Source organism: Astatotilapia calliptera, chromosome 7 (assembly GCF_900246225.1).
Source record: "Astatotilapia calliptera chromosome 7, fAstCal1.2, whole genome shotgun sequence".
In the NCBI taxonomy this organism is placed as follows: Eukaryota; Metazoa; Chordata; class Actinopteri; order Cichliformes; family Cichlidae; genus Astatotilapia; species Astatotilapia calliptera.
This window is the reverse complement of record NC_039308.1, coordinates 49,987,602-50,011,643: the sequence shown is the minus strand read 5'-3', so window position 1 is coordinate 50,011,643 and position 24,042 is coordinate 49,987,602. Positions and strand designations below refer to the sequence as shown.

The 24,042-nt window shown below is 42.1% G+C and overlaps 1 protein-coding gene across 1 annotated transcript; it reads left to right on the top strand.

The window, feature by feature from the left end:
* The first annotated feature begins 8,550 nt into the window (after window positions 1-8,550).
* Window positions 8,551-23,578, top strand: nuak1b (NUAK family, SNF1-like kinase, 1b). Its single transcript, XM_026175364.1, has 7 exons — window positions 8,551-9,899; window positions 14,778-14,898; window positions 18,406-18,557; window positions 19,862-19,927; window positions 20,051-20,170; window positions 21,219-21,351; window positions 21,947-23,578. Exons 1-7 carry the CDS (start codon window positions 9,615-9,617, stop codon window positions 23,038-23,040), a joined length of 1,971 nt encoding a protein of 656 aa, XP_026031149.1. The 5' UTR covers window positions 8,551-9,614; the 3' UTR covers window positions 23,041-23,578.
* Window positions 23,579-24,042: the final 464 nt, after the last annotated feature.

The following is a 24,042-nucleotide window of genomic DNA, read 5'->3' as shown; positions in this document are numbered from 1 at the left end:
CTCAGGGCTCTGTGCTGGGCCCTAAATTATTTATATTATATATAAATGACATATGTAGCATTTCCAAACTGTTAAAATGTGTATTGTTTGCTGATGATACCAATCTGTACTGCTCAGGTTAAAAACCTAGAACAGCTTCTGACTACAGCGGAAAAGGAGTTAAATATATTAAAAAACTGGTTTGATGTAAATAAGTTATCATTAAATATAAAGAAAACAAAATTGATTATTTTTGGCACTAGACAAATGAAAACTGTATCTAAAATAAGGGTTAATGGAATTGAAATTGAAAGAGTGTACGAAAATAAATTTCTTGGAGTGATAATTGATGATAAGCTGAGTTGGAAGTCTCATATAAACCATGTGAAAACAAAAATGTCAAAAACCATTGCTATTCTCCAGAGGTGTGGACTCGAGTCACATGACTTGGACTCGAGTCAGACTCGAGTCATTAATTTTATGACTTTAGACTTGACTTGAAAAAATGTTCTAAGACTTGTGACTTGACTTGGACTTTTACACCAATGACTTGGGACTTGAATTGGACTTGAACCGGTTTACTTGAAAAGACTTGATATTTTACCCCAAATACAAAATTTAACATGCATATTATATAGAGATTGAAAATGTGACGTCATTCACGGGTAGAACCGCAAAGGATTCTGGGAACTCGTGGCAAGCGGTACTAACGCACGCAGGCTTTCAATTAAAATCAGTTATACAGCGATAAAAAGAAACACAAGAAGCCGTTGTATTATTAACTGCAATAGCCGGTCGCATGACAGCCACGGGAAGCCGACGGGTAAAGAGATCGGTTGTTATCGGATTACCTCGTTGAAGAGAAATTGTTCGAGCCATGTTTCCGAAGTAACAAAGACGCGACGGATGGTCTGGATTGCAGCCATTCAAAGGTCAAATATAACGTCCCAGAACCCTCCAGCTCACAGGTTAGTCTGCTCCAAGCATTTACACGAAGGTCAGTGTTTTTTAGTAGTTAATACGTCATTTTCATAACATAATTGGTGATATAGGTTACAAGCAAGTCTGGCGCTGAACAGAAATTGTCGCGCTATGCTCCTTTGTTTATTGTGCATAAATAGTGAATTGTCCTGACACAATATTGCGTTTCGCTTCTGTTATTATGGTACATTGACAAAAACATATACTTTTATTCACAGGATAAAACAGGTTTTTTGTATCACTAATTGTCCAGTACGATTACAGCATACAGTATTATTGTCACTGCTACATTTCTGTAACGCGTACCAGAAATTATTTCCACTACTAATTAATTACCGTTGAGCTCAAAGGTCCTATTAATAAACGGTTAACGAATGTGTATTTATGACAACAATTTGTGAGACTGGTAAACTTATGATACGTACGATGGTCTTTCGTTCTACATTTCAAGGTCCTGCACCCATCCGTCGGTAAACTGTACCTGGGCTTGTTGCAGTGACCTGAAGTTACTAAACTTCATGAGTGTATGCACTCACTCCAAGAACCGTATGATTATAAATATGCATATAAATATGCTACGATGAGATAGCTGACTTCATCTAACTAGCAAATGTTGTCCAGGCTACGTTGGTGATGCAGTTTTTTTTAATGTGTATGATATTTTTGTCATGCGATTTTAAAGCTGGTCCTACAACCGCATCCAAGAATAACATGCAGCTTATCTCAGAATTGTTGGTGAAAATTATTCTTGGAGCTAGGTTTAATTGAGCTGCATTTTAAAGAGGTGCAATTTCACAATTTGTGTATATTTTCTAAGTTCACTATTTTGTCATGTGTTGAGAAAAACACAGATTTTAAAATTACATGGTCTAATATTTACATTTAGCATAACTGCAACATTCTTTTTTCGTTGTTTTTTTTTTTTTTAAAGACTCGAAAGGACTTGAAATTCAAAGTTTCAGACTTGTGACTTGACTCGGACTTTTACACCAATGACTTGAGACTCGACTCTGACTTGCCTGACATTACTTGAGACTTGACTTGAGACTTGAGGATAAAGACTTGAGACTTACTTGAGACTTGCAAAACAATGACTTGGTCCCACCTCTGCTATTCTCTATAAAACAAAGCATGTCCTGAACAAAAAATCATTATACACACTTTATTGTACTCTGTTTCTTCCATATATGACTTACTGTCTGGAGATATGGGGTAATGCATATAAAACGAACACTCTTCCTATTTTCAAGTTACAAAAAAGAGCTATAAGAATTATAAACCAATCAAACTATATAGAACCAACTAACATTTTGTTTATTAATCTGAATACCCTGAAATTTTATGATTTAGTTGAATATAAAATGGCACAGATAATGTATAAAGCACAAAATAACTTGCTTTGCCCCAGTACTCAGAAGCTGTTCAAAGTCAGAGAGAGTCAATATGACTTAAGGGGAACAGATTTCTTTAAAAAAAACAAGATAAGGACAAATATAAAGCAGAGATGTGTTTCTGTTAGAGGAGTTAACCTGTGGAATAGTTATGACAGTGATTTTAAAAAGGTGTAGTTCATTTTCCTTGTTTAAAAATATGTTTTAAAATAGAGTATTAGAAAAATATATAAATCAAGAATGAAAAGAGCAAAAAAAAAAAACCCTCTTGATTCTTTTGCTTTGATGTAGTTACTTATCTAAGGTGGAAAGTTTTTTTTTTTTCATGTTTGTTTGTTTGTTTGTTTGTTTTTGTTTTTGCTTTGTTTTATTATTTGCTTCGAGCCCTGTGTACAGGAGCTGCATGCAAAAAGATATTTTGTTAAAAGGGTTGGCGTAATAAGCAAATGCTTCAGCCAATACCTTTTGATTAGCCTTGTCTCATGCTTTCTTGCTTTGTGGTAGATTTTTGTTCTGTTTTCACTGAGATATTTGAATGCTAATCAATAAAAAAAAAAAATCAAAATCAAAACTGCAAGTGTCCAGAGTGAGGACAGACTGAGGGACCCACTGCTGCACATCATCTGTGAGGTTTTGCACCCCTGATGATCCACCAGGACAAACTCAGCAGTGTGTGAGGAAGAGGAGGAGGAAGAGCCAGCAGCAGCTGACAGATGGAGAGAATAGACAGACTGTTCCCTGTTTGTGAAGGACTGCTAGAAAGGTTTAAAATAACTAACTGTCTGTCCTGAATCAGTCTTATTAGGTAATGTTCAAATAAGTTTATCATTCCAGTGTTTTCAGTGTGGGAGAAAGTACTCAGGGCCTTAACGTTAAACACTATGAAATGCAGCAACAAGTTTAATGTTCAGAAACATAAAGTATGTATCAGCAGCAGAATGGAGCTAAAAATAAATGTTTGTTTCAGTTCTATGAAGCTTTGAGTATTTTGGATTAGTAGCACTGCTGTGTTTGTTGCATCATATTGCTGTAATTGTTTATATGCTTTATATATTCTGAGGTAAGTTGATCTATAGTGTTACATCATATTCTATAAGGATGTTGTGTTTGTTTACTTTCTGCCCAGTTTGACCCATTTAGCAGAAGACAGCCTATTTAAAGCTCTGATATCTATTCTGTATGACTTAAAGCAGTTATGACATGGTATGATTTTCTCACCCAATAAAGGAATATTTAATATATCAGTCTACTCTTCATTCTATCAGACACAGTTATCACAGCTCGTACATTTGCTTTTTACACATATATGTAAGTATTGAGCCAAATTTAGTAATGTCAACATACTGAAGAAACAACATTTGTCTCTTATATATAATACATCTATATATACACTGTCAAAGATACTTGAGTATCTTTGAGTGAAGATTTAAGGTGATAGGACATATGAATAGCTGCAACTTGGATCTTTACTGAAGCTCAGTATTTGACACAGAGTTCACTCACATGAATTTCACTCACATGTGCTGTACCAGTGTACCTGCACATGTGATGTAACAATAGAAGTGATTTGATTTGTGAGTTCAAACTCACTGCTGTAATAACTAATAATGATTAATATAATAACTATAATATTGGCCATCTCATATTTACACTGACTTTAGTCTCATGAACAACATTAACTATTTGTTATTTACTAGCTAATCTTAAATGACTGTTCAGTAAAGATATGAAGCCCAACAATCATGTTTTACAGTCCTGTGGTCTCAGCCTCAGATACTTATTAAATCACACAAAGCTCGTGTAGAAACAAACAAATGAACAAAATATGTTCTCCTTCATTTCTGTCAACCACAGGTTTCCAGCTATCATGGTTGCTAGGCAACCTGGGCAGCGCGACTGAGGCTAGACCGTCCCATTTCACAAGCCTCACACTTCCGGCCTTAGCGGTCTTTGAGTACGCGGCCCTTGAGGACCGTTGAGGCTGCGTACTTTAAGGCTGCAGACCCTGAATTGGGATACAGCCTCTGTCTCCAAATTTGCAAGATGGCAGCCTCCACAAGCGGGGTATTTTGGCTTCATTTTTGCACAATGGTAGGAGGCGGGGTCGCGTCGTCCATGTTTTCTACAGTCAATGGCTGTGTCCCAATTCAGGGGCTGTGTCCCAATTCAGGGTCTGCACGCATGAACTACGCATTTTAAGTGCGATTACGTCACCGCCACGCGACGACGGCTGTCCCAATTCGAAGTGTACTTCAAATGCATACTCCAAATGCGCCGTCGATTTCCCCAAATATCAAGCGTGGTCCGGTGCACGCTTCCCATATATCCCACAATTGATAGCACGGCGGTGGGTGTGGATAATTTTGCCGCAAAATACGGCAGAAGGGAGCCCCCGAAGAGTGAACTGTCAAAAGTAAGTATTGAATATGATGTCACCTATTTATGTGCGAATGTTTAATAACGAAGAACATTAAAACATTGCTGTTGGCCACATATCAGCAAAGTTATGTGACATTAGTGATGTTTGTAACTTGTTTAACTTGGGTTTAAAGCCTCTACACACACACACACACACACACACACACACACACACACACACACACATATATATATATATATATATATAGATAGATAGATAGATAGATAGATAGATAGATAGATAGATAGATAGATAGATATCATATCATATCATAATAATCTGACAATACTATGATATTGGCCATATTATATTTACATTACCACAGTGAGATGGCTTTAGTGAACATGAACAACAAGAGCTAATTGTTATTTACTAACTACTCTTGAAATGACTGTTCAGTACAGAAATGAAGCCCAACTATCATGTTTTCCAGTCCAGTGGTCTCAGCCTCAGATACTCAACTAATCAAAGTGATGTCATGACAAAAATGAATGACCAACAAAACATTTTTTCTCCTTCATTTCTGTCACACAAAGCTGTATGAGACGTTTCTCGCGGTTAGTATCATGGTTCCTAGGCAACCTGAACAGCGCTACGAAGGCTAGACCGTCCCATTTCACAAGCCTCTCACTTCCGCACTACGTAGTATGCGTAGTGCGCGTACTTCAAGCGTGCAGACCCTGAATTGGGACACAGCCATACGCGTTTGAAGTACACTTCGAATTGGGACAGCCGTCGTCGCGTGGCGGTGACGTAATCGCACTCAAAATGCGTACTTCAAGCGTGCAGACCCTGAATTGGGACACAGCCGATATTTACTGATTTCGAAATCCAATACTTGTTTCTTTCAGACTCGTGAACCATGAACAGATGCCTCTAAGATTTGTAATGAGTAGTTATTTAGTTACTGCTTACTCTGCCTAACTCCTTGGTTCAGAAACACCTGCTGTCAAAAGGGAAATTGCATAGTGCCCTCTGGCGGTCAAAGTATCAAAAATCGACTCTCATAACATGGTTGAAGGGTATGGAAGCCACTAAAAAAAAAGGATCCATAACTCAAAATTTCGAGTTATTTTCTCAAAATTCCGAGTTATTTTCTCGAAATTCCGAGTTATTTTCTCGAAGTTTCGAGCACACCATCCGCTCCGAGCTCCCTGACCTGCACTCAATCTACAGCAGGCGGTGCTGGACCAAGGCCAGGAAGATCGTGAAGGACCTCAGCCATCCCAACAACGGACTGTTCTGTCTGTTGAGGTCTGGAAAGCGATTCCGCTCCCTGAAGACCAACACAGAGAGACTGAGGAGGAGCTTCTTCCCGCAGGCGATACGGTCTCTCAATCACACCACCACACAGTACTGACCCACACATACAGTTCTTACACACACAGGGGACATTCTGGACATTGTTTTCACTTCATCACTTAAATCACTTTAAGCATATTTGCACTGCACAAGACATAATGTGGATTGCACAACACTGGACATTATATTCTTCATTTCCAGTTAATACTTGTACAGCTGCTGTTATTGTGTATATATATATTTATATTTCTTCATATATTCTTATATAGTTCTATACTGTGTATTGTGTATTTTGTTGTAGTTATTTTATTTTTTTAACTTTAATTTATATATTTTATCTTATTCTTTCCCAGTTAAATTTACCTTTCATTCTAATTTGTGTTGTACAGTTATTTCATTTTTAACTTTAATTTTTATATTTTATTTTATTCCTTCCTAGTTAAATTTACCCTTTTTAATTTTCATATTTATTTCCTATCTTATTCATAGCCTTTTCTTTTTTTCTTTAGGTCACGAGCAGTTGTCTAAGCATTTCACTGCATATCGTACTGTGTATGACTGTGTACGTGACAAATAAAATTTGAATTTGATTTAATTTGAATTTGAAATTCTTGGTCCCAGCTTTTACCACAAGAGGGCAGCGGTGGTGTTTTTTGTACACAAGACGTCCCACAGGCTGCACAACAGAGTGCAAATGAGGCCAAGGGAAGTATCACATCAGATAATCTCAGAGTATGTGTTGTTATAAGTGGACACTACTAAACTTTGTTTAGTGACAACAAAATGCCATGCGAAATTATGCCAACTACGTGAGAACCAAAGGAAAAAAACAGATTACATGAGCCCAAACAACTTTTTCCTTTTCTTTCTGTCATGAGAAGCTAAAATACATGTGCATCTTAGCAAATACCAGCATAGTCAAGCCTGGTGTGGTTGTTGGATGGAAATACATTGTGTTCGTGACTCCAAAAACACACATCAACAATGATTAATAATAATATTTGTATGAGATTGTTTTCTTCATTCTAGCAAGTGAAGTTGTTCATAAAGATTATTAAACACCATTAATTGCAGTTTTAGTCCCTACCTGTCCATCAGTCTTTGTTTAGTGTTACCAACAGTAAAATTCACTCAACTTTTTGCATATATTTAAAACAGACTGAAATGGCTTTTTAAAACATTTAAGAATAATCACACAATTCCCGTGGAAAAGTGGGTAAATGTGTAAAACACCATGTCCCATGCATTATATGTTGTTGTGACGATTATTACGACTCCAGAAACAATGCACACTTTAAAATGTTGTCAGGGTTCCTGGGTCGGTGACCCAGTGTTTTCAGTTCACACTCACTGTTTATCTACTGCCTGTTCCACTTCCTGTTTTATTGTGTTAGCCTTGGTCTGTGTGTATTATGTTCAATCCTCTTCCCATTATCATTAGTTCATTATGTTCAGCTGTGTACTCACCGGTCCCTCATTATCATCATTATCACCAGTCTGTGTATTTAAGCCCTCTGTTCTACCCATTCAGTGTCGGGTCATTGATGATGTTGTTTCTGTCGTGTGTTCCGTCCAGTCAGTCAGTTAGCCAGCCAGTCTACCAGTCCGCTAAGTCCAGCCAGCCAGCCAGCCATCCATCCTATCATCTGTTGTCTACATATTCAATAAACCTCGTTCTGCACCACGAGTCCTGCATGTGGGTCATCCCTTCCTCGCCTCCGCACACGAGCCCTGACAAATGTAACTTCCTCCTTTTTTTGTGACCAAAACTGAGCAAAACCACACCTATCTAAATTGACAATAATGTAATACTTAACAAATCTGACAGATTGTTTATGTTTAAACTTGATTTTTTTCAGCAGACTAGGCTCCCTCCAGGCAGCATATGCATTCAATTTATAAAACTAAGGAATGCACCATTGTCTTTCTTTCTTTCTTTCTTTCTTTCTTTCTTTCTTTCTTTCTTTCTTTCTTTCTTTCTTTCTTTCTTTCTTTCTTTCTTTCTTTCTTTCTTTCTTTCTTTCTTTCTTTCTTTCTTTCTTTCTTTCTTTCTTTCTTTCGCTCATCACAGTGTATGACAACCTGTTAGCCAAGAAATAATTCTGTAAATAACTCCCATTAAAGCACATCATTTGTTTTTGTTTTTTTGTCGTACATATACATTTGTTGCCTTCTGGCTTTGTGTTTTTAGTCTAAATGCTAGCTAAAGCACACTGGCCAAAGGCCACAGCTTCTATCTATCTATCTATCTATCTATCTATCTATCTATCTATCTATCTATCTATCTATCTATATATATATATATATATATATATATATATATATATATATATATATATATATAAGTGCTATTAGTGGTACTACATAAAATATGTGGAGGTGAACTGCAGATCTGTCTGGTAGAAGGGGTGACAGTGGCAATAAGACACAAAGGGCATTGAGGGTGGGGGGAGGGAGGTGTCACCTCCCGTGCACATGATCGCTGGCTACGCCCGTGAGACTCGGCATATCATAAAAGATGTGAGAGGGAATGATGAGGGGAGCACAAAGACAGAAGGGAAGCGAAAGGACAGGGAAGGAGGAGATCTGCCTAAACTCCGCCTCCGGTCTCGGATCCTCTCGCATTCCTTCTTCACAGCCCCTCACGCTGGAGATAGAGAAAGAAAGGGAAGGAGAAACAAGAAGGCCACGAAGAAAAAGAGGGGGAGCAGTGAAACGACCATGGCAATATCCAAAACGTCTCAGCTTGAGATAGAGTCCGATCCCAGCGCACTTTCACCACCGTCGACCCCGGCTCGGAGCATGCAGTCGCACAATAGACAGAGTCCTGATGAATGAGGAGCTTTACCTGGGCCGTGGACAAAATGAGGGTCATCTTCATCCAAAACGCCGGTTTCGTCGCAGCTTTCTCGCCTTTCTCGTGATGTTGGCAGTGTTTGGGACGACAGATGATGTGAACGAGCCAGAGCTAACCACAGCCAGATCATGCGAGTAAATTGAGGAGTAAGGGGATCGTAGCAATTTATTTAGGCTGTCTTATTTTATTTTATTTTATTTTATTTTAATGGGATAGAGAGCTTGCACATATTTATAGCCAGTATAGCATCTCTGAATCGAAAGTGTGCTGAGCTTCCGGCATGCAGCCTGCTGTCGAAATCTGAATAATACACTATATTTTTTAACTATATTGGCACTAGAATGTATTTTTAACCAATGATAGAGTATGTACCAGGTTATTAAGGTCCGATCCTTTTAGACTTCCGCGCTCATGTAGTAATCCTTTAGTATATAGCAATTATTAATATGAATAGGTAGAAGGAGAGATCTCTGGCCACTATGATCAAAGCCTATTGATCAACTGAGACAATCTGGAAATGTCAGTTTCCACGTGTGATAACATGACTGGCGTCGTTCCTTGTAATTTATTTATTTATTATTACTATTATTAGGCCTATAAGTATTATATTATCGATTTATTTTTTAGGTAGGTAGTGATATATTTAACAGTGGGAAGGCTGTTTTAAACCCTTCCTTATAGTGAGATGGAAACCGCTTATTTATCGTCGCACCGGGGGGGCACCCGTCCCGAGGCCCAGAAGGGCCAAAGCTCGGCGGGTGAGCCCTCCGCTGCACCACCACCTTCAACTCCACCTGCCGGCAGCTCACCTGAGGAGACCCCGACGAGTGGTGATGGACGGAGAAACTCGGGCGTGAAGAAACACCATCACAAGCACAACCTGAAGCATCGCTACGAGCTGCTGGAGACGCTGGGAAGAGGCACCTATGGCAAAGTCAAGAAGGCCATTGAGCGGCACTCTGGCAGAGAGGTGAGCCATTTACACAAGCAGCTGCAAACATCTGTCACGATGCTTTTAGTAAACCCAGACGCTTGTAATTCACAATACTTCTGTAACGCCCTTTAGCAGCCACTACAAACAGCACTGGTCCCAAATTAAGTGGTTTGTTGCTCCCAGACGCGTGTGCACGGCCTACCCCCGCTGGGAATTCCCCCACCATGCTCCAAAAAGGCCAGTGGGGCCAGGGAGTTACGCTGCACACATGCAGGGCCTCACGACCGGATGCCGGAGTGCAATTCCGGCTACTGACAGACTTATGGGGACTTGTCGGACCCTCACAAGCTTCACAAAAGTTCCCCAGAAGTGTCCTGCGTCCACGCTCATTCATAATTTGTAAAGTTTTTAAGACATGCATTGCAAAGTTCAGATCAACCCCAAATTCACTCTTATGCGAATGACCAGCATTTGACATAGTCTCAGTCTTTAAAGTAGTAGGTTACTTGTACTGTTTCATCACTCTGCACAGTGCCGTACAGTTTTTCCCTTCCCGTTTTGTTTCTATTTTTAAAGTGCCAAGTTTTTTTTTCCCTGCATGGCTCAGTCTGGCACTTTGCGTTTCTTTTATTTGAAAGTGATGAACTGTATATTTGTGGCAGTAAACCCACCATCCGCTGTGATGTCCTTGCAGACCGGCAGATCTCTACCAACTATTTCCACATGTGGCAAAATATGACCCCAGTGCCCATTCTGGCAGGGCATGAGGAAATTTCCACTGAAACTTAGTACAGGCCAACAATGTCCCCCAGCGGATTCATAGCTCCTGGCAAATGCATGTTTAATAGGGGAAGGGGGGCAGCAAACCCCCTGGTACGACATTCCTGTTTGACCTGTCCCACTTGCCAGCTTCTCCTTTCTTCCGTTTGTTTTTCGGCATTATTGCCATGGTAGCAAGTGTAATATGAATTAATGTAATTTCACTAGCATCATAAAACTGTGCAATTGTACTAACTGGACAGGTCAAAGTGTATTGCATGATTGTTGGCTTTGGATATCTTGGAAATCTTTTGTTAAATAATTGACAATGTTTGTCAAATAGTTGGCAAGTTTATTATATTTTTGTTACTAAGCCATAAAGCACTACTTGCCAGTCACTAAATATATAAATAAACCCAACATACTTATGTGTAAGTCAAAAAACTATAGCCCAGTGGCTCCAGTTCTCCTATTATCTACAGCACTGAGCTGAGCTTAGCATTAAAACTTAAAATAGAGAACTATTAATATGGGACCCAAGTCTGTGCACATAGAGTACTCACCATCTCGCAGCTTATGCATATGGCACTACGCTGCTAGAGTTTACTTGACCTCTGATCCAGAGGGAGTCCCTTGTGTCCATTTGGCATGTAAACCAGTGTGGTGAGAACGTTATTTAATCATCTCAGCTGCCCTGAACCTTTTCCTGGCTTGTTCCACAGACCCAGTGAGAAGAACAAAGTGGAGAGATAAACTGATGAAGCTCTCTGTGTGTGCATGCACACACATGGGAATAACGAACGACAGATTAGATGCAAGCATATTCAGCATGTCAGTGAAAGTAGAGCTGGTTTCACCTGGAAGCCCGTTTGTTGTACAATTTGCACGCTCAGTAAAAAACACAAACACCTAACATTAAGTGAAGTGCAGCAGATCACAGAGAACTTGGTGTGGCTTTGTGGGATGTGCACAACCCGTGTTTCTGTGCATGTGTGTGAAAGGTAAAAGGAGACCTGTGGCTATGTTTCAAATAGCTGCATTAAGTATTACATGCCATCTAGAGAGGACTATAGTGAAAAGGTTATGGTGACAGTCAGGCCTATAATGGACACTGACACATGAAAGGCCATCCACAGCAGGAAATTAGATTTAGAAGGTAATGTTAATATCCTGTATGGAGGATCCATCACAGACAGGGGCTGGGGAGTTAGCACAGAGATACAGGGAAGCTCACCACCATAACAAGAGAGAAACCGGCTCAGTTAAAAGGGGTAAAGAGTCATATTAATATGTGCTTAAAGCACCAGATTACATCATTCCCCAACAATGGACTCAATAGGGAGGTACGCAAGAGGGAAAAACATTGGCATTCCTCTGTTATTTTCTATGTTGTACAGCTGATGAGGCATTATGTTTGAGAATACACTTCTCTGGAAAAGTGACGGGCCTCTTTCTCCCACTCACTCTCCCTCTCTCTGCCTCCTCCTAAGTCTGACTCAGACACACAGTCAATACGACAGATGATCATGATCTTTAGACAATGCAGGGACGAGTGAGTTTGTGATGAATACTTCATCTATTTTAATGGCCTGAGAAAGCCCAGAACGATGTCAGGCTCCGCTGAAGCGAAACATGGACTTTCACTTCAAACGAGCTCTTTTGAGAACAAAGTCTGGACGACGGGAGGGGCAGACGAGGCCGCCCCATACCTGGCAGGGACCGACGTGGGCAGCAGTGCAGCGCCCGTTTACTGTGAGTGACAGTAATAGGGGGGTCCACTTAAGAACAAGCGTAGCTGCGTCAGCCAGCTCCGCCAGCTGGCAAGTAGCTGATCTGCGGTCCTGTGTAATGATCCGCATCAAGGTCAGGGCAAAGCAACATGAGGAGATACACAAAAGATATCTGGCTTTCTAGCCCAATATTGGGGAACTGTCTCATTCACTGATTTATCATGCAGTGTAGAATTAACTTCTCTACACATTTTACTTGTCTTTGTGTGTAACTTTTGTAGGCAATTTCTTAGTTCATTCCCTAATTTAAAAAAAATCAGGTATTTTTTGCATGCATGCATCCATCCATCCCACAACAACTGAAAAAGGCAAGCTGCATTCAGCTTTGCAAAGTCAAGTGTCAGTCACGTTTTGGGGATCAGTGATAAAATCCTGATGATTTTGATGAGGTAAAGGAAAACATCAGTGTTAAGACACAAACAACTTTTCCCAATTATGAACACAGCATGTGAACCCCCTGGACCCTGGCTTGTTTATTATGGTATCATTTCTTTAAATTCTATGTAATCAAGGCATGCTCTGGAAGGCAGCTATTCCGGTTTGGGGTTATTTTTATTGATGTACACGGTAATTAGCTTGGCACTCGCTACTGCCTGTGGTTTTTCGCTGAATGGAATAAAGCTGGGCTCCACAGAATACTGCAGTTTAGTCAGGAGGACAAAAGTTTAAACTAACATAATTCAGAGTGAAAAGATGCTTTACAGACCTGATCAAAGAACAACTCGGGGCTCAATCCAGATTGTTTAGGCTACAAGAATGATGTGCTAGACCGTGGGCTCTCCACTGGTTTATTTGAAGAAGGATGCTAACCTCTCATTTATGGAGTACATAGGTTAGTGGTTTGAATGCATCCTGTTGCGGCTGACTCTTAACTGAATTGGCTTTGCCATGACACTGAAGAATCATCAAATCAAGTGTCATTGTTGACTGTTAAGCTCCTTTTAACAGGCCCATTTGGCACGGCAAGGAGTGAATCACTTCCTCATCCCCTGCCCGTTCTCCTGATACCTCCATAAAACTCTCAGCAGGCCATCTTTTCAGGCTTTTTCGAATACGGGCCATTAGCTGTGTTTAATCAGAATAACTAAACATACAAGGCGGGGGTAGTGGTTAGGGTCTTCTCGGGGACTTTTGACAAGGGAGGAAATTTGCTTTGTAAGTTAATACTGACCGATTGATGGAGGATCACTCTAACCTTCAGCTCTCTCTTTCCTCTTCTTAAAATCGGTGAACACTTAACACCTTTCTCACTGCTTTTTAGGGATACATGGTGCAGACTTTATAGGCTTTTCTACCCCGCGCCTGCTGTACGTGGTTGGGATTTCGAAAGAAATTTCTCCACAGTTGTTGGAGTGGCAGTTAGTGCAGACATCCATGCACCAATTTGGATGAACGGCAGTACTTTAGAGGCTATTTGCCTAACCATTACCTTATTGCCAAATTCCTGCAAACCTAATGGCATTTCCATCAGCCTAAGCTGCACTGTGTGTTGTGCTAATGCACAGATGTTAGCTTGCTAACACAGCAAAGCAGAATAGTGACCATGACTGCTTAAATTAAACCTTATAATTATATCAGCATAGTTTTATTAGCATGAAGACTTTAGCATTTCACACAAAGCGCTACTATGTGCTAGTATGGCTGCAGAGTCCCAGACTGGCTCCGAAAACGCTCCCTGTTTCCAAGATAGCGCGCCGTATTGAGTGAACTATTGAGTGACCATTATATACTGATGAGGGAATGACTGAGTCAGGGGAGTGATTTTGGACACAGGCGATTAGTTAACAACAGCTGCTCCCAGAGAAGTCTTTACTATGGAAACTGCCATGTTGCACTGTGTGAATCTGTCCTCTGATGCTTCTGTAATCATGATGATTGAATATCAAAACAGGCCACAATGTTGGTACTTGTGTTTCAGTTTGCAATAGTTTGACCTCAGCAAGGCTTCGTAAGGTCAAAGGTTATTAAAAGTCTCTGTAGGTGGACAGGGGAGGTTTGTTTTTCTTTGATAATGAAATCAAGCATTGTGTGCAGACTGACATCTCATGACGTGTACTGTGGATGAAGTGTACAATTTAAAGTTCACTGATAACAAATCGCATGTGACAGATAAATCTGTTGCAGCTTAATCTCATTTCAGTGACTTTCTGCAGTCACGTCTCTTCCCAGATTAAATCAGCCTATTTTTCAAATCAATTTTCTTGGAAAAAAAGACAAATCTGCTTTTACTTTAAACTGTTAAATGTGACACATTCAAGATACTGTATATCTAGGCGGGGGATTTTTGTTTGCTTGTTTGTTTTTTGCTTTTTTTCCTTTGCTGCTGAAGTCACATGAGTGAAAAGTGTTTGTCCTCTCTTTCCAGGTGGCTATCAAGTCCATTCGGAAGGAGAAGATTAAGGATGAGCAGGACATGGTACACATTCGCCGAGAGATTGAGATCATGTCGTCCCTCCGCCACCCCCACATCATCTCTATATATGAAGGTGAGGGTCTTTGAATGTCTACCTGTGACAAATCATGGACACTTATTTAATTTGAACATGCAAACAAAATCACACATGTCCAGAATTCTTCCCTCCATCAGCTCATTTAGCACTCGTGGCCGAGCTGTAGGACTGTCATGTTATGACATGCAGATGTCATAATAAGTCCTGGACTACAGCTCTGGGATGTTATTAATCTTCTTCCCGTCTGGCTGCCTGGTCTAGTAAAAGTCTGGATGACTTTGACAATTTGCATCTGGATTCTTCTCTTTGTGTGTGTGTGCGTGTGTGTGTGTGTGTGTGTGTGTGTGTGTATTGCATTCACATTTGTGAAAGTTTGTGTTTATAAGAGGGGTGATATTCTAAGGGATTGCCTCTCCCACATCTAAGAGGTCACATCCCCTTGTCTTCTCTGGTCTTGATCTCAGGGCCAGACATCTGCTGATACTTAGAGACAACAGCAGCTGGGAACCAGACTATACTCGTGCATGTGTGTGTGTCTGCACATATGTGTCTGTATAAATCCCAGTATATTTATCTCAGTGTATGAACCTTTGTGTGTGTAGCTCAGGAGACTCTGGATTGGCCTCAGTCACCCGGGCTTGCTCCCCGTCTGACTCCAATCCAGTGCTATGCAGCAGGAGGAAAGACCATAAGCCTTCCCTTGGAGCAATATCAACATATGTCTACCCCAGGAAGCAGTTCACTAAATATCAAAGACTTCAAGTCAGACATTGACAACATATTATTGTTTTGGGCCTCCTTTTTTTGATGAGTCCTCATGAATGACCTTTACATCACCGGAAGAAAACATTAGATTAGAATTGATGGCGACTCTAAAGGTTGAACAGTTCCCATTGATTTTTTTCAACATAGTGCTTGCAATTAATCATCTGATAATATGTAGTATGGGTCTGTTTTCCGTCTCCTACATTCACAACGCACTGCAGTGTGTTTTTTTGTTTGTTTGTTTTTTTGTCATGTGATTTGTGACTCGTGACTATTGTGTCAACATAGCAACAGTTTCAATGCCATTTTCAGGTTAGCTGCCCTGGCATAGCGGCTGCAGGCTGTGTGGTACTTCCCTAACTGGCTTAGCCACTGTCCTTTGTTCAGTTTCAAAGTCCTTAGGTCATTATCAGCAATGTGTATATGTAACAAACATAACTATTTGTCATGGGAACGTGCCAGTAGTCGGTCAGAGGGCTGAATTACCGATGAATTTTATGTGTTTTGCAAGAGAATGATTAAAGAACAGCCAGCTTTATAAACTCAGGCGAGCCTGCATGGTGTTTCTATGTGTGCTGCCTTCCTTTAAAAGCAGTCAATTCTACCAACAAACCTAACCAGACTCATTGCTCTCGCTCTTTGGTGTTTCTCCTCAAACCCAGCGTTTACTGTTGTGGCCTGGCCTCCGCCCAGCCTTGCTTTAGAGATGTATAGGAGGCCTAAAGATTTGTGTATCCGGCAACACCCTCTTCAACAGCCCCTGCTAACTGCCTTGTGTGAAGCAAAGCTGAACCAGATGTGTGCGTGAAGATTGATTTTTACCACTCCCTCACATTCTGCATCCATCAGCATGCTGCGTGGGGACATTTAAAGTTTGTTTTTTTTTTTTTTTTTTTTGCTCTTTGCTCCTCAGGCGAAGCTATGCAGTGCCCTCCTTTTAAGAGAAATAGTCAACCCTACAAAATGCTCAAGCAGCATGAACTGATTCAGCCAGGGGGGAAAAAAACCCAAACCCTTCAGCGTGAGGGGAATCTTTAGAAATTTACCTTCTTACAACAAAATAAAAAATGATCACTCTTCTTGTGTCCCCACAGAAAATACAAAGCTAAAGCTAAGATCTTGCCAATTCTGTTACCTTGGCAGGAGTTCACTTTCTCAGTGCTGCTTCCAGATTTTGTGCTAAGCTAAGCTAAGTCGCTGACTATATTTGCAATGGTGTTAAATTTGTCAGCTAAATCTAGGCAAAAATCAGCCTATATCTCCAAATATCTTAAGTAAACATGATAAACAAAGGGAAAAATACCCTACAGATTAATTAAAATGTGCTTGTTTATGGCCTACTTTAGAATTATCCCTCCACTCCTCTGTGTGACTCTTTGGCCCTTGTGCAAGTTTTCAACAACAGTCTATCATCAGTGCAGACACTAGGACAATAGGCGCTAATTAGTCAGATGTGAGGGCATGACCTGTGAACAAAGCCCAGTGAGTGACAGCGAGGCTTTAGTGGTGGCTGGCGTGCCCAGTGGGCTGTAACAAACCCGAGTTATGTAAGCCAGGTAATTACCTCACCGCAAGTGCTCAAAGGTAAATGGGAGTGCAAGCTGAGAATTGGCTCCCCCAGCCTAACCCCATCAAGGTTCGCCGTGAATGTCACCCCAGGTCACTCCTCTGTCCACCAATCAGAGAGCTGAGTCTGCTTTTGCCCTCCCAAGTGCTTGGCTTACATCCCGTCTGTTATTTCCCGAGCTGCCAGACAGTCACAATCAGGGAGCATTACCATCACTCAGCAACTGTGTGTTTTTGTAGAGGATTATATCTTTAAAAGAACCCCAGGAGAGGAGGGGTGGGGTGCTGAGGAAAGTAGTGTGACAGACTGTGAAGGTGCTCACTCAAGAGTACAGAAAGCGGAGGCCCCCACCTCAGTGACCCTGCTGTGTGGGAAAATCAACACGGACAATATGTAGCAACATGGCTGACTGTGTTTTTCTAGCCTTTTTTCCCCTCTCTCTTCTTCTCCTCTCTCTCCCTAACCGCTGTCATACTCTTCATGCCAAGAAGCATGTTGCCAAACTGAAATTATATAGCGGATGGCTAAAAACTGACACACAATGATATGTCTGGTGAGCTGTATTTCAATGGCGATAAAAATGAAACAGCATTCCTCTAAAAATCAGCACACGTGTCACCAGGTTTATTCATTTTGCTTCGGTCGTAATAAAAGTTCAAGGTCCAAAAGAGAAAAAGCCTGCTTTGTAAGAGTAGGTACAGAAGATAGAAGAATATAGGTTGGTTGTTAGAAATATCGGACTGTGTTGTGAAAAGTGGCAACATGATGCAAAGCTCAAGCTGTAGCAGAACCTCCACTTGAGCCTGTGAAGGTAACTCTTTCTCCTTTTCTTTTTTTTTTTTGTGGTCTGTTTTCACTGCTCTCCACTTGCTCTGCTCTCTGAGCAAGGCCTGATTGAGTTAACAGCCCCTCCCTGCTGTAGTGTTGTGAAGGAGCCAGGCACATGAGGTGGGGTCTGGGTGATGTAACCCTGGGAGAAATGTAGAGATGTAATGTGTTGCTTTGGAATTTGGATTCCCAATTCCCTCCAAAAAAAACAAAGGGCGGAGTAAACGTTTTTTTTTTCCTGCTTTTTTACTTAATAATGCTCATTAATATTTTTATTAAGAAGGCAAAATGAACCTGGGCAGACTTAAGAAGCTGTCCTCCCATACCTCTATGTTTTTGGAAAGTCGGTAATAATGTGTTGCTATTTTCTTATCATTTCTCAGTGTTTGAGAACAAGGACAAGATCGTGATTGTGATGGAGTATGCCAGCAAGGGCGAGCTGTATGACTACATTAGCGAGCGTCGGCGCCTGAGCGAGCGGGAGACGCGGCGCTTCTTCAGACAGATAGTCTCCGCCGTGCACCACTGTCACAAGGTGAGAAAACTCATCCGTGCCTTCAGCTTGTGCACGCTGTGCTCTGTGTCTCTTACACACATAAAGACTTTAAGTCCTTAATTTATCCTTCACCATTCCCCTCACACATTCAGACGCATAGCTAGTATAATCTGCCAGCCCTGCACGGTGTGCTGTTCTTGGCGCACTGGTTGTAGAGAGTCATCTGTTTCTGAGTGAAGATAGAATGCAGGCCAGTTTAATTCAGGCTTACCCTCCCATTACAGAGCAGGGCAACAAACAGGCCCTGTCTTTAAATCTGTGCTCAAATCTTGCCGCACACACACGGACTGATGTCCTGAGCTACCCCCAGAGTCATTCTCCAGAGATTAAGTTTGGTTCACACCCACATCCACACCTCACTTACTCTGCTTAAAACCCAAAGATCCCATTGGCTCCCCTCTTGTCACACTTTTCCCAGCTGTAGATAGGGATGATGTCATAGTCTTCAGCTAGGGGACTCCCAGACTAATCTCTATAAATGCTCCCCTTTTCTTTTTTTAAAAAAAGAATTTGCTTTCATTATCAGACTCTAAGTCATGGCCGCGGCGCTAAACAGGACGTCCTGGCCTGAATGTCAATTGTCCATTACCTGTATATCTTCCCCAAAACGCCAGCCTTTGCCCCCAGAGGCTAAGTTATCAGATGATAGACGATTGGTTCACAGATTGGTCCCAGACAGCCATGAATGATGAGTCATTACCACCAAGCGCAACCCCTTGCTGGGTGGGGTGGTGTGAGTCACAGGCACAACAAGCAACCAACCACTTCTTCCTTGTGTTCACCAATCAGAGTCATGTGAAAATGAGCACCGTGTTAGACAGTCACCGACAGGAGATGCAATGCTGAGCTGCGCAAACAGGCGGGGGGTGACGGATGAAGTCACTCCTCTGCATCTGAGCTGGGTTCTGTCTGTCTGCGTACCATATGTTAATTCCTGGATTTTTTTTCCCCAACCCGTGCATTAACAGCATAGTCGCTGTTTTATCCCATGATGCTCTGAGAACATAATTCATACTGGGAGATAATTACAGGCTCATGTTTATGTCACACATTTGAGCTGATTTAAAAGAAAGTCCCAGCAGATGTCAGCTTGAAGATCTTCGAGGGGACAGGACCAATTAAAGAGTACTAAGCCAACAGGCTGTCTTGATTTCCTCAAGCTATCTTTGTCAAAGTAAATCACACATACATACAAATGCAATGGACTGTTTATTGCTTGGAACCCTCTTTAATGAAAAATGAGCTGATGCATGCATCAATCTTTTTCTTTTTTCTCACTGCAGAATGGAGTAGTGCACAGGGATCTGAAACTGGAAAATGTGCTACTGGATGAAAACTGTAATATTAAGGTAACCTTGCCTCTTGTGATGGTCTGGGATGTGTTGGCAGCCAAAGCCTTGTCTCAAATGATCTTTGCGTGAGGGAAAAGAAATAATATGACCTGAAATTCTAACTTGGCCTTGTGTTCACAGATTGCTGATTTTGGGCTGTCCAACCTCTACCATAAAGACAAGCTACTGCAAACCTTCTGCGGTAGCCCCCTATATGCTTCACCGGAGATCGTCAATGGGAGACCATACCGTGGCCCGGAGGTGAGTCTCAGCGGAAATAGAAATTTAATCATTTATTGCCCTCCCTGAAAATTCATTTTGGGATGAACCGCTAGTGATTACAATCATCATGTAGTCAATATACAAACTGGTGGGTAGACTTTCTTCTCAGGCCCTTTGATGGGATTAGTCCATAGTCCAAGGGAGGTCTCTCTCTTTTGGGTCAGCATCCCTCCCCTGTCCTCCCTTTCCTACAATATTCAGGGGTCTTTGAAGTGAGGAACCAGGGGATCGTTTTTCTCACTCTGTCTTCAGATTAACTGGATTGGAATGAGCTCCCCAGCCTCAAAGCGCAAGCGCTGTCTAAACAAATACTTTTGGTGAAAGAAACAGTGAAAATGTCTCCCCAAAACCACTCATTCTGCAAGTGCAGAGTCACTCCGAAGGGCGTTGTCACTACAATTACATCAGATGGATAAAACAAAGCAACAAGGAGGAGGGGGGGGATGTTGAATTTTTAGATTTCGTAGTCAAACCGTTCAATTTAGTGCGATTCACTGTAATTTACTCGAGAGTGCTAAAAACAAAATTATAGAACCACAGCTGGGATGAGGCCACAAATTACAGCGAGCAAAGACAACAAAAATAGAGCATGACAATAGTGAGTGGCCTGTCGCATACTCAGGAATGGACCGACGATGACACAAAGAGTGAAACATTCACGATGCTGGTCATTGATTACGTCTCAAAACTTTAGCTGCCCTCATTAAAATCACAGCCCACTGTATCTGCCCCCAACTACAGTCTGTACACTTATTCTGTGCCATGCTCTTTGTTTCTCTCTCTCTCTCAGTCACACAAACACACACACACACGTCAACTGCATGTCTTTAGCGACTGTCAGGAGCTCAGCATATCACAGTTGCTATCTCTGCTGGTCTCATTACCCTCTTCCGCTCCCACCACTCTGCACCTCATCATATCATATTGCTTATTGGTGTGTAGAGTAACTCAAAGCCCAGTCTACTCAGCTCATTTCACAGCATCCATTTTTTTAATGCCATGAATCACTAATCACTGTTTCCTCCAGGTGGACAGCTGGGCCCTTGGGGTGCTGCTGTATACCCTGGTCTATGGAACTATGCCGTTTGATGGGGGAGACCACAAGAACCTCATTCGCCAGATTAGCAACGGCGAGTACAAAGAGCCCACTCAGTCCTCAGGTACTGCTGGAACTTTTGGCTCAGCTTGCATTCCTTTTGGTTTGGGTCATGTTAGGAAACACACCTGATTTCAGTGCGCTGTGTAAAACAATAGCATAAACTGTAATTGGCAAATCTAATTCAGCTGTGCTGCAGATAGAAACCACGAGGACTCTTTTTCTCATAAATTCCAGAAGAATATGAAAGCCTTTAAGATGTTTGTTCATACGCTGTTTGGGGAAGCATGGATCAGAGCGCTCTGGATGTTCACATGTAGTGGATGCAAATTGCATTACACATGATAAACAGTGACGCTTTTATACAGACAGCATAAAGAAGCACATCTTAGCTGAGCAACAAGACATTATACTTCTTATTCATTTGCTGGTAACATGATTTTTGAATAAACTACAATGGAAACAAAATATAACTTTTTGTGCTAAAAAGAGCAACTTTTTGTGGAAAAAAAATACTCTTGAAAAATACTCAGTGATTCATGTTTTTGGTATAGGTGTAACAGTCTTTGAAATGAAAAAGCAATAGCATATGATTTTAGTATTTGTATGTCAAATAATGTGCAGCGTGAAGCACTCAACAGATCTCTGTTTACTCCCAGATGCCCGTGGACTGATCCGCTGGATGCTGATGGTGAATCCTGAGCGTCGAGCTACAGTGGAGGACATTGCCAATCACTGGTGGGTGAACTGGGGCTGGAAGAACAGCGTGTGTGACTGCGAGACCCAACGCGACCACGGAGGCTCGCCCATGCTGGCCCGTTTCATCGACTGGCAGAACCGCACTGAGCCACGTGGTTCTGGAGCCAAAGCTGCGGCCATGCCCCAGCTGCTGCGCCAGAGGCCCAAGAAGTCCAAGAAGGAGAATGTTGAGGCAGGACAGACGCACAGTGGAGGCGAGGACAAGCCAGGTCTAAAGAGACCCAAAGGCATCCTGAAGACCAGGGTTACCGAAGAGCACCAATCTGTAAGTCCTGAAGAGGTGGAGCTGGGTCAGGTAGCGCTGCCTCAGCAAGCTGAAGGTGGAGAGGAGGCGTCCAGCCCAGACCGAGAGGAAGAGGAGCCGACGCTGGGAGGAGTCTCCCCAGCCAAGATCGTGCCGTCTCTGCCCAAAAAAGGCATCTTGAAGAACAACCAACAACGGGAATCAGGGTACTACTCTTCCCCAGAGCGCAGTGAGTCCTCCGAGCTTTTAGGGGGCGCCAGCATGTCTCTGCTAGCCACCTCCCCACCCAAGAGAGCCATGGGGAGAAAGGGTATCTTGAAGCGAAATGGCAAGTACTCCACCTACAGCGGGCCTCCCTCATCAGCGACGGTGGCCGGAGTCCTCGGTGAGCCTCCTCCATCGACCGACTCTGGTTTGTCCCGCAGTCAGAGTCGTCCCTCCAGCATAGTGGGGGAGGACAGCTCCGTCCTGTCCCTGTCACCCAGCTCCCTCAGCGGGGCCGAGTGGCATCCTTCCACACCCCACCTCCGCCCAAACATCAGGGCTTGTGTCTCGGCTGAAAACCTGCTGCAGCTCGCCAACTTTAAAGGCTTCCAGGCAGCCCCGCCAATCCAGGGACACAAATTCAGCCGCGGCCCCAAAACAAAAGGCTCCCCAGGGGACAATGGCAGCTTCTCCTTGTTGGGGGACCTGGAGGACATGACTCAGGTGTACCAGCAAGCCCTGGACATCAGCAGCAACCTCAACTAATAGATGGGTGGAAGACAGAGAAGAAGAGGGATTTTAACACGAGTGTGTGTTTGTGTGTGCGTATGTGTACAGATGTGTATGCGTGACACTAACGACCAGTGCGTTACTGGGATCGGCCTTTCGTAGCTTGTGGCTTTTTCAAATGGGGTTGAAATCTCGATGGAAAAGATGCGTCGCTACACTCGCACACACGCACTCACACACACGCAGGCACACTTCTCTGGCTAGAAAACATTTAGTTAAGGTTTTCTGTGCAGGAGAGAGACAGAGCTGGCATGAGAGAATGCCACCCAGTCAGCTCTCTTGGCCCGCCCATAGACTTTGCTGTGTTCAACATGTTTACATATTCAGCAAGAAGGCAAGTTAGAATCACAAATGCAGCGATCAGAAACTGGTTGGCTCTGCTTAGACATCACCCATTTCCATGTATGAGTTTACAACAGCACCTTAGAACTCAAAACGGAGCATATGCTTTTGTGATCTTTACTTCCTTTAAAAAAAAAAGAAAGAAAGAAATGAAACAAACCAGGGTCTTGTTCCAAAAAAAAAAAATAGCATTGCTGATTATTTATTAATATTTTGTAGCTTTAGTTTTAAGTGCAAAACTGGTGGGCGCTGGCTATTACTGGAAGAGTCCAAAGCTCCTTGTCTCCAACTGTGTTTGTGGAACTGACATATATAATTATGTTACTCGGTGACGAGAAACATCTATATACCCCAATATATAACTGTGTCTGTGTATGTACAACACGCAGGCAAGTATACCTTCATAAAAGCATATGTCCTATATATGTTTATGATACTAGGAAATATGTAGGAAGTGCCTTTTTTTGATTCATAATACAAATTATGTATGTCATTTCCTTAATGTGGAGGGAAAAGCCAGGCCAACCTGTCACCAGTTGTGCTTTTTTGTATCATGTTGTTTGTGAATGTAGAGAGACCCAGGGCCTTCATAGCACAGCTGACTAACTACTTACTCCCTTCCCCCCATCAAAGCCC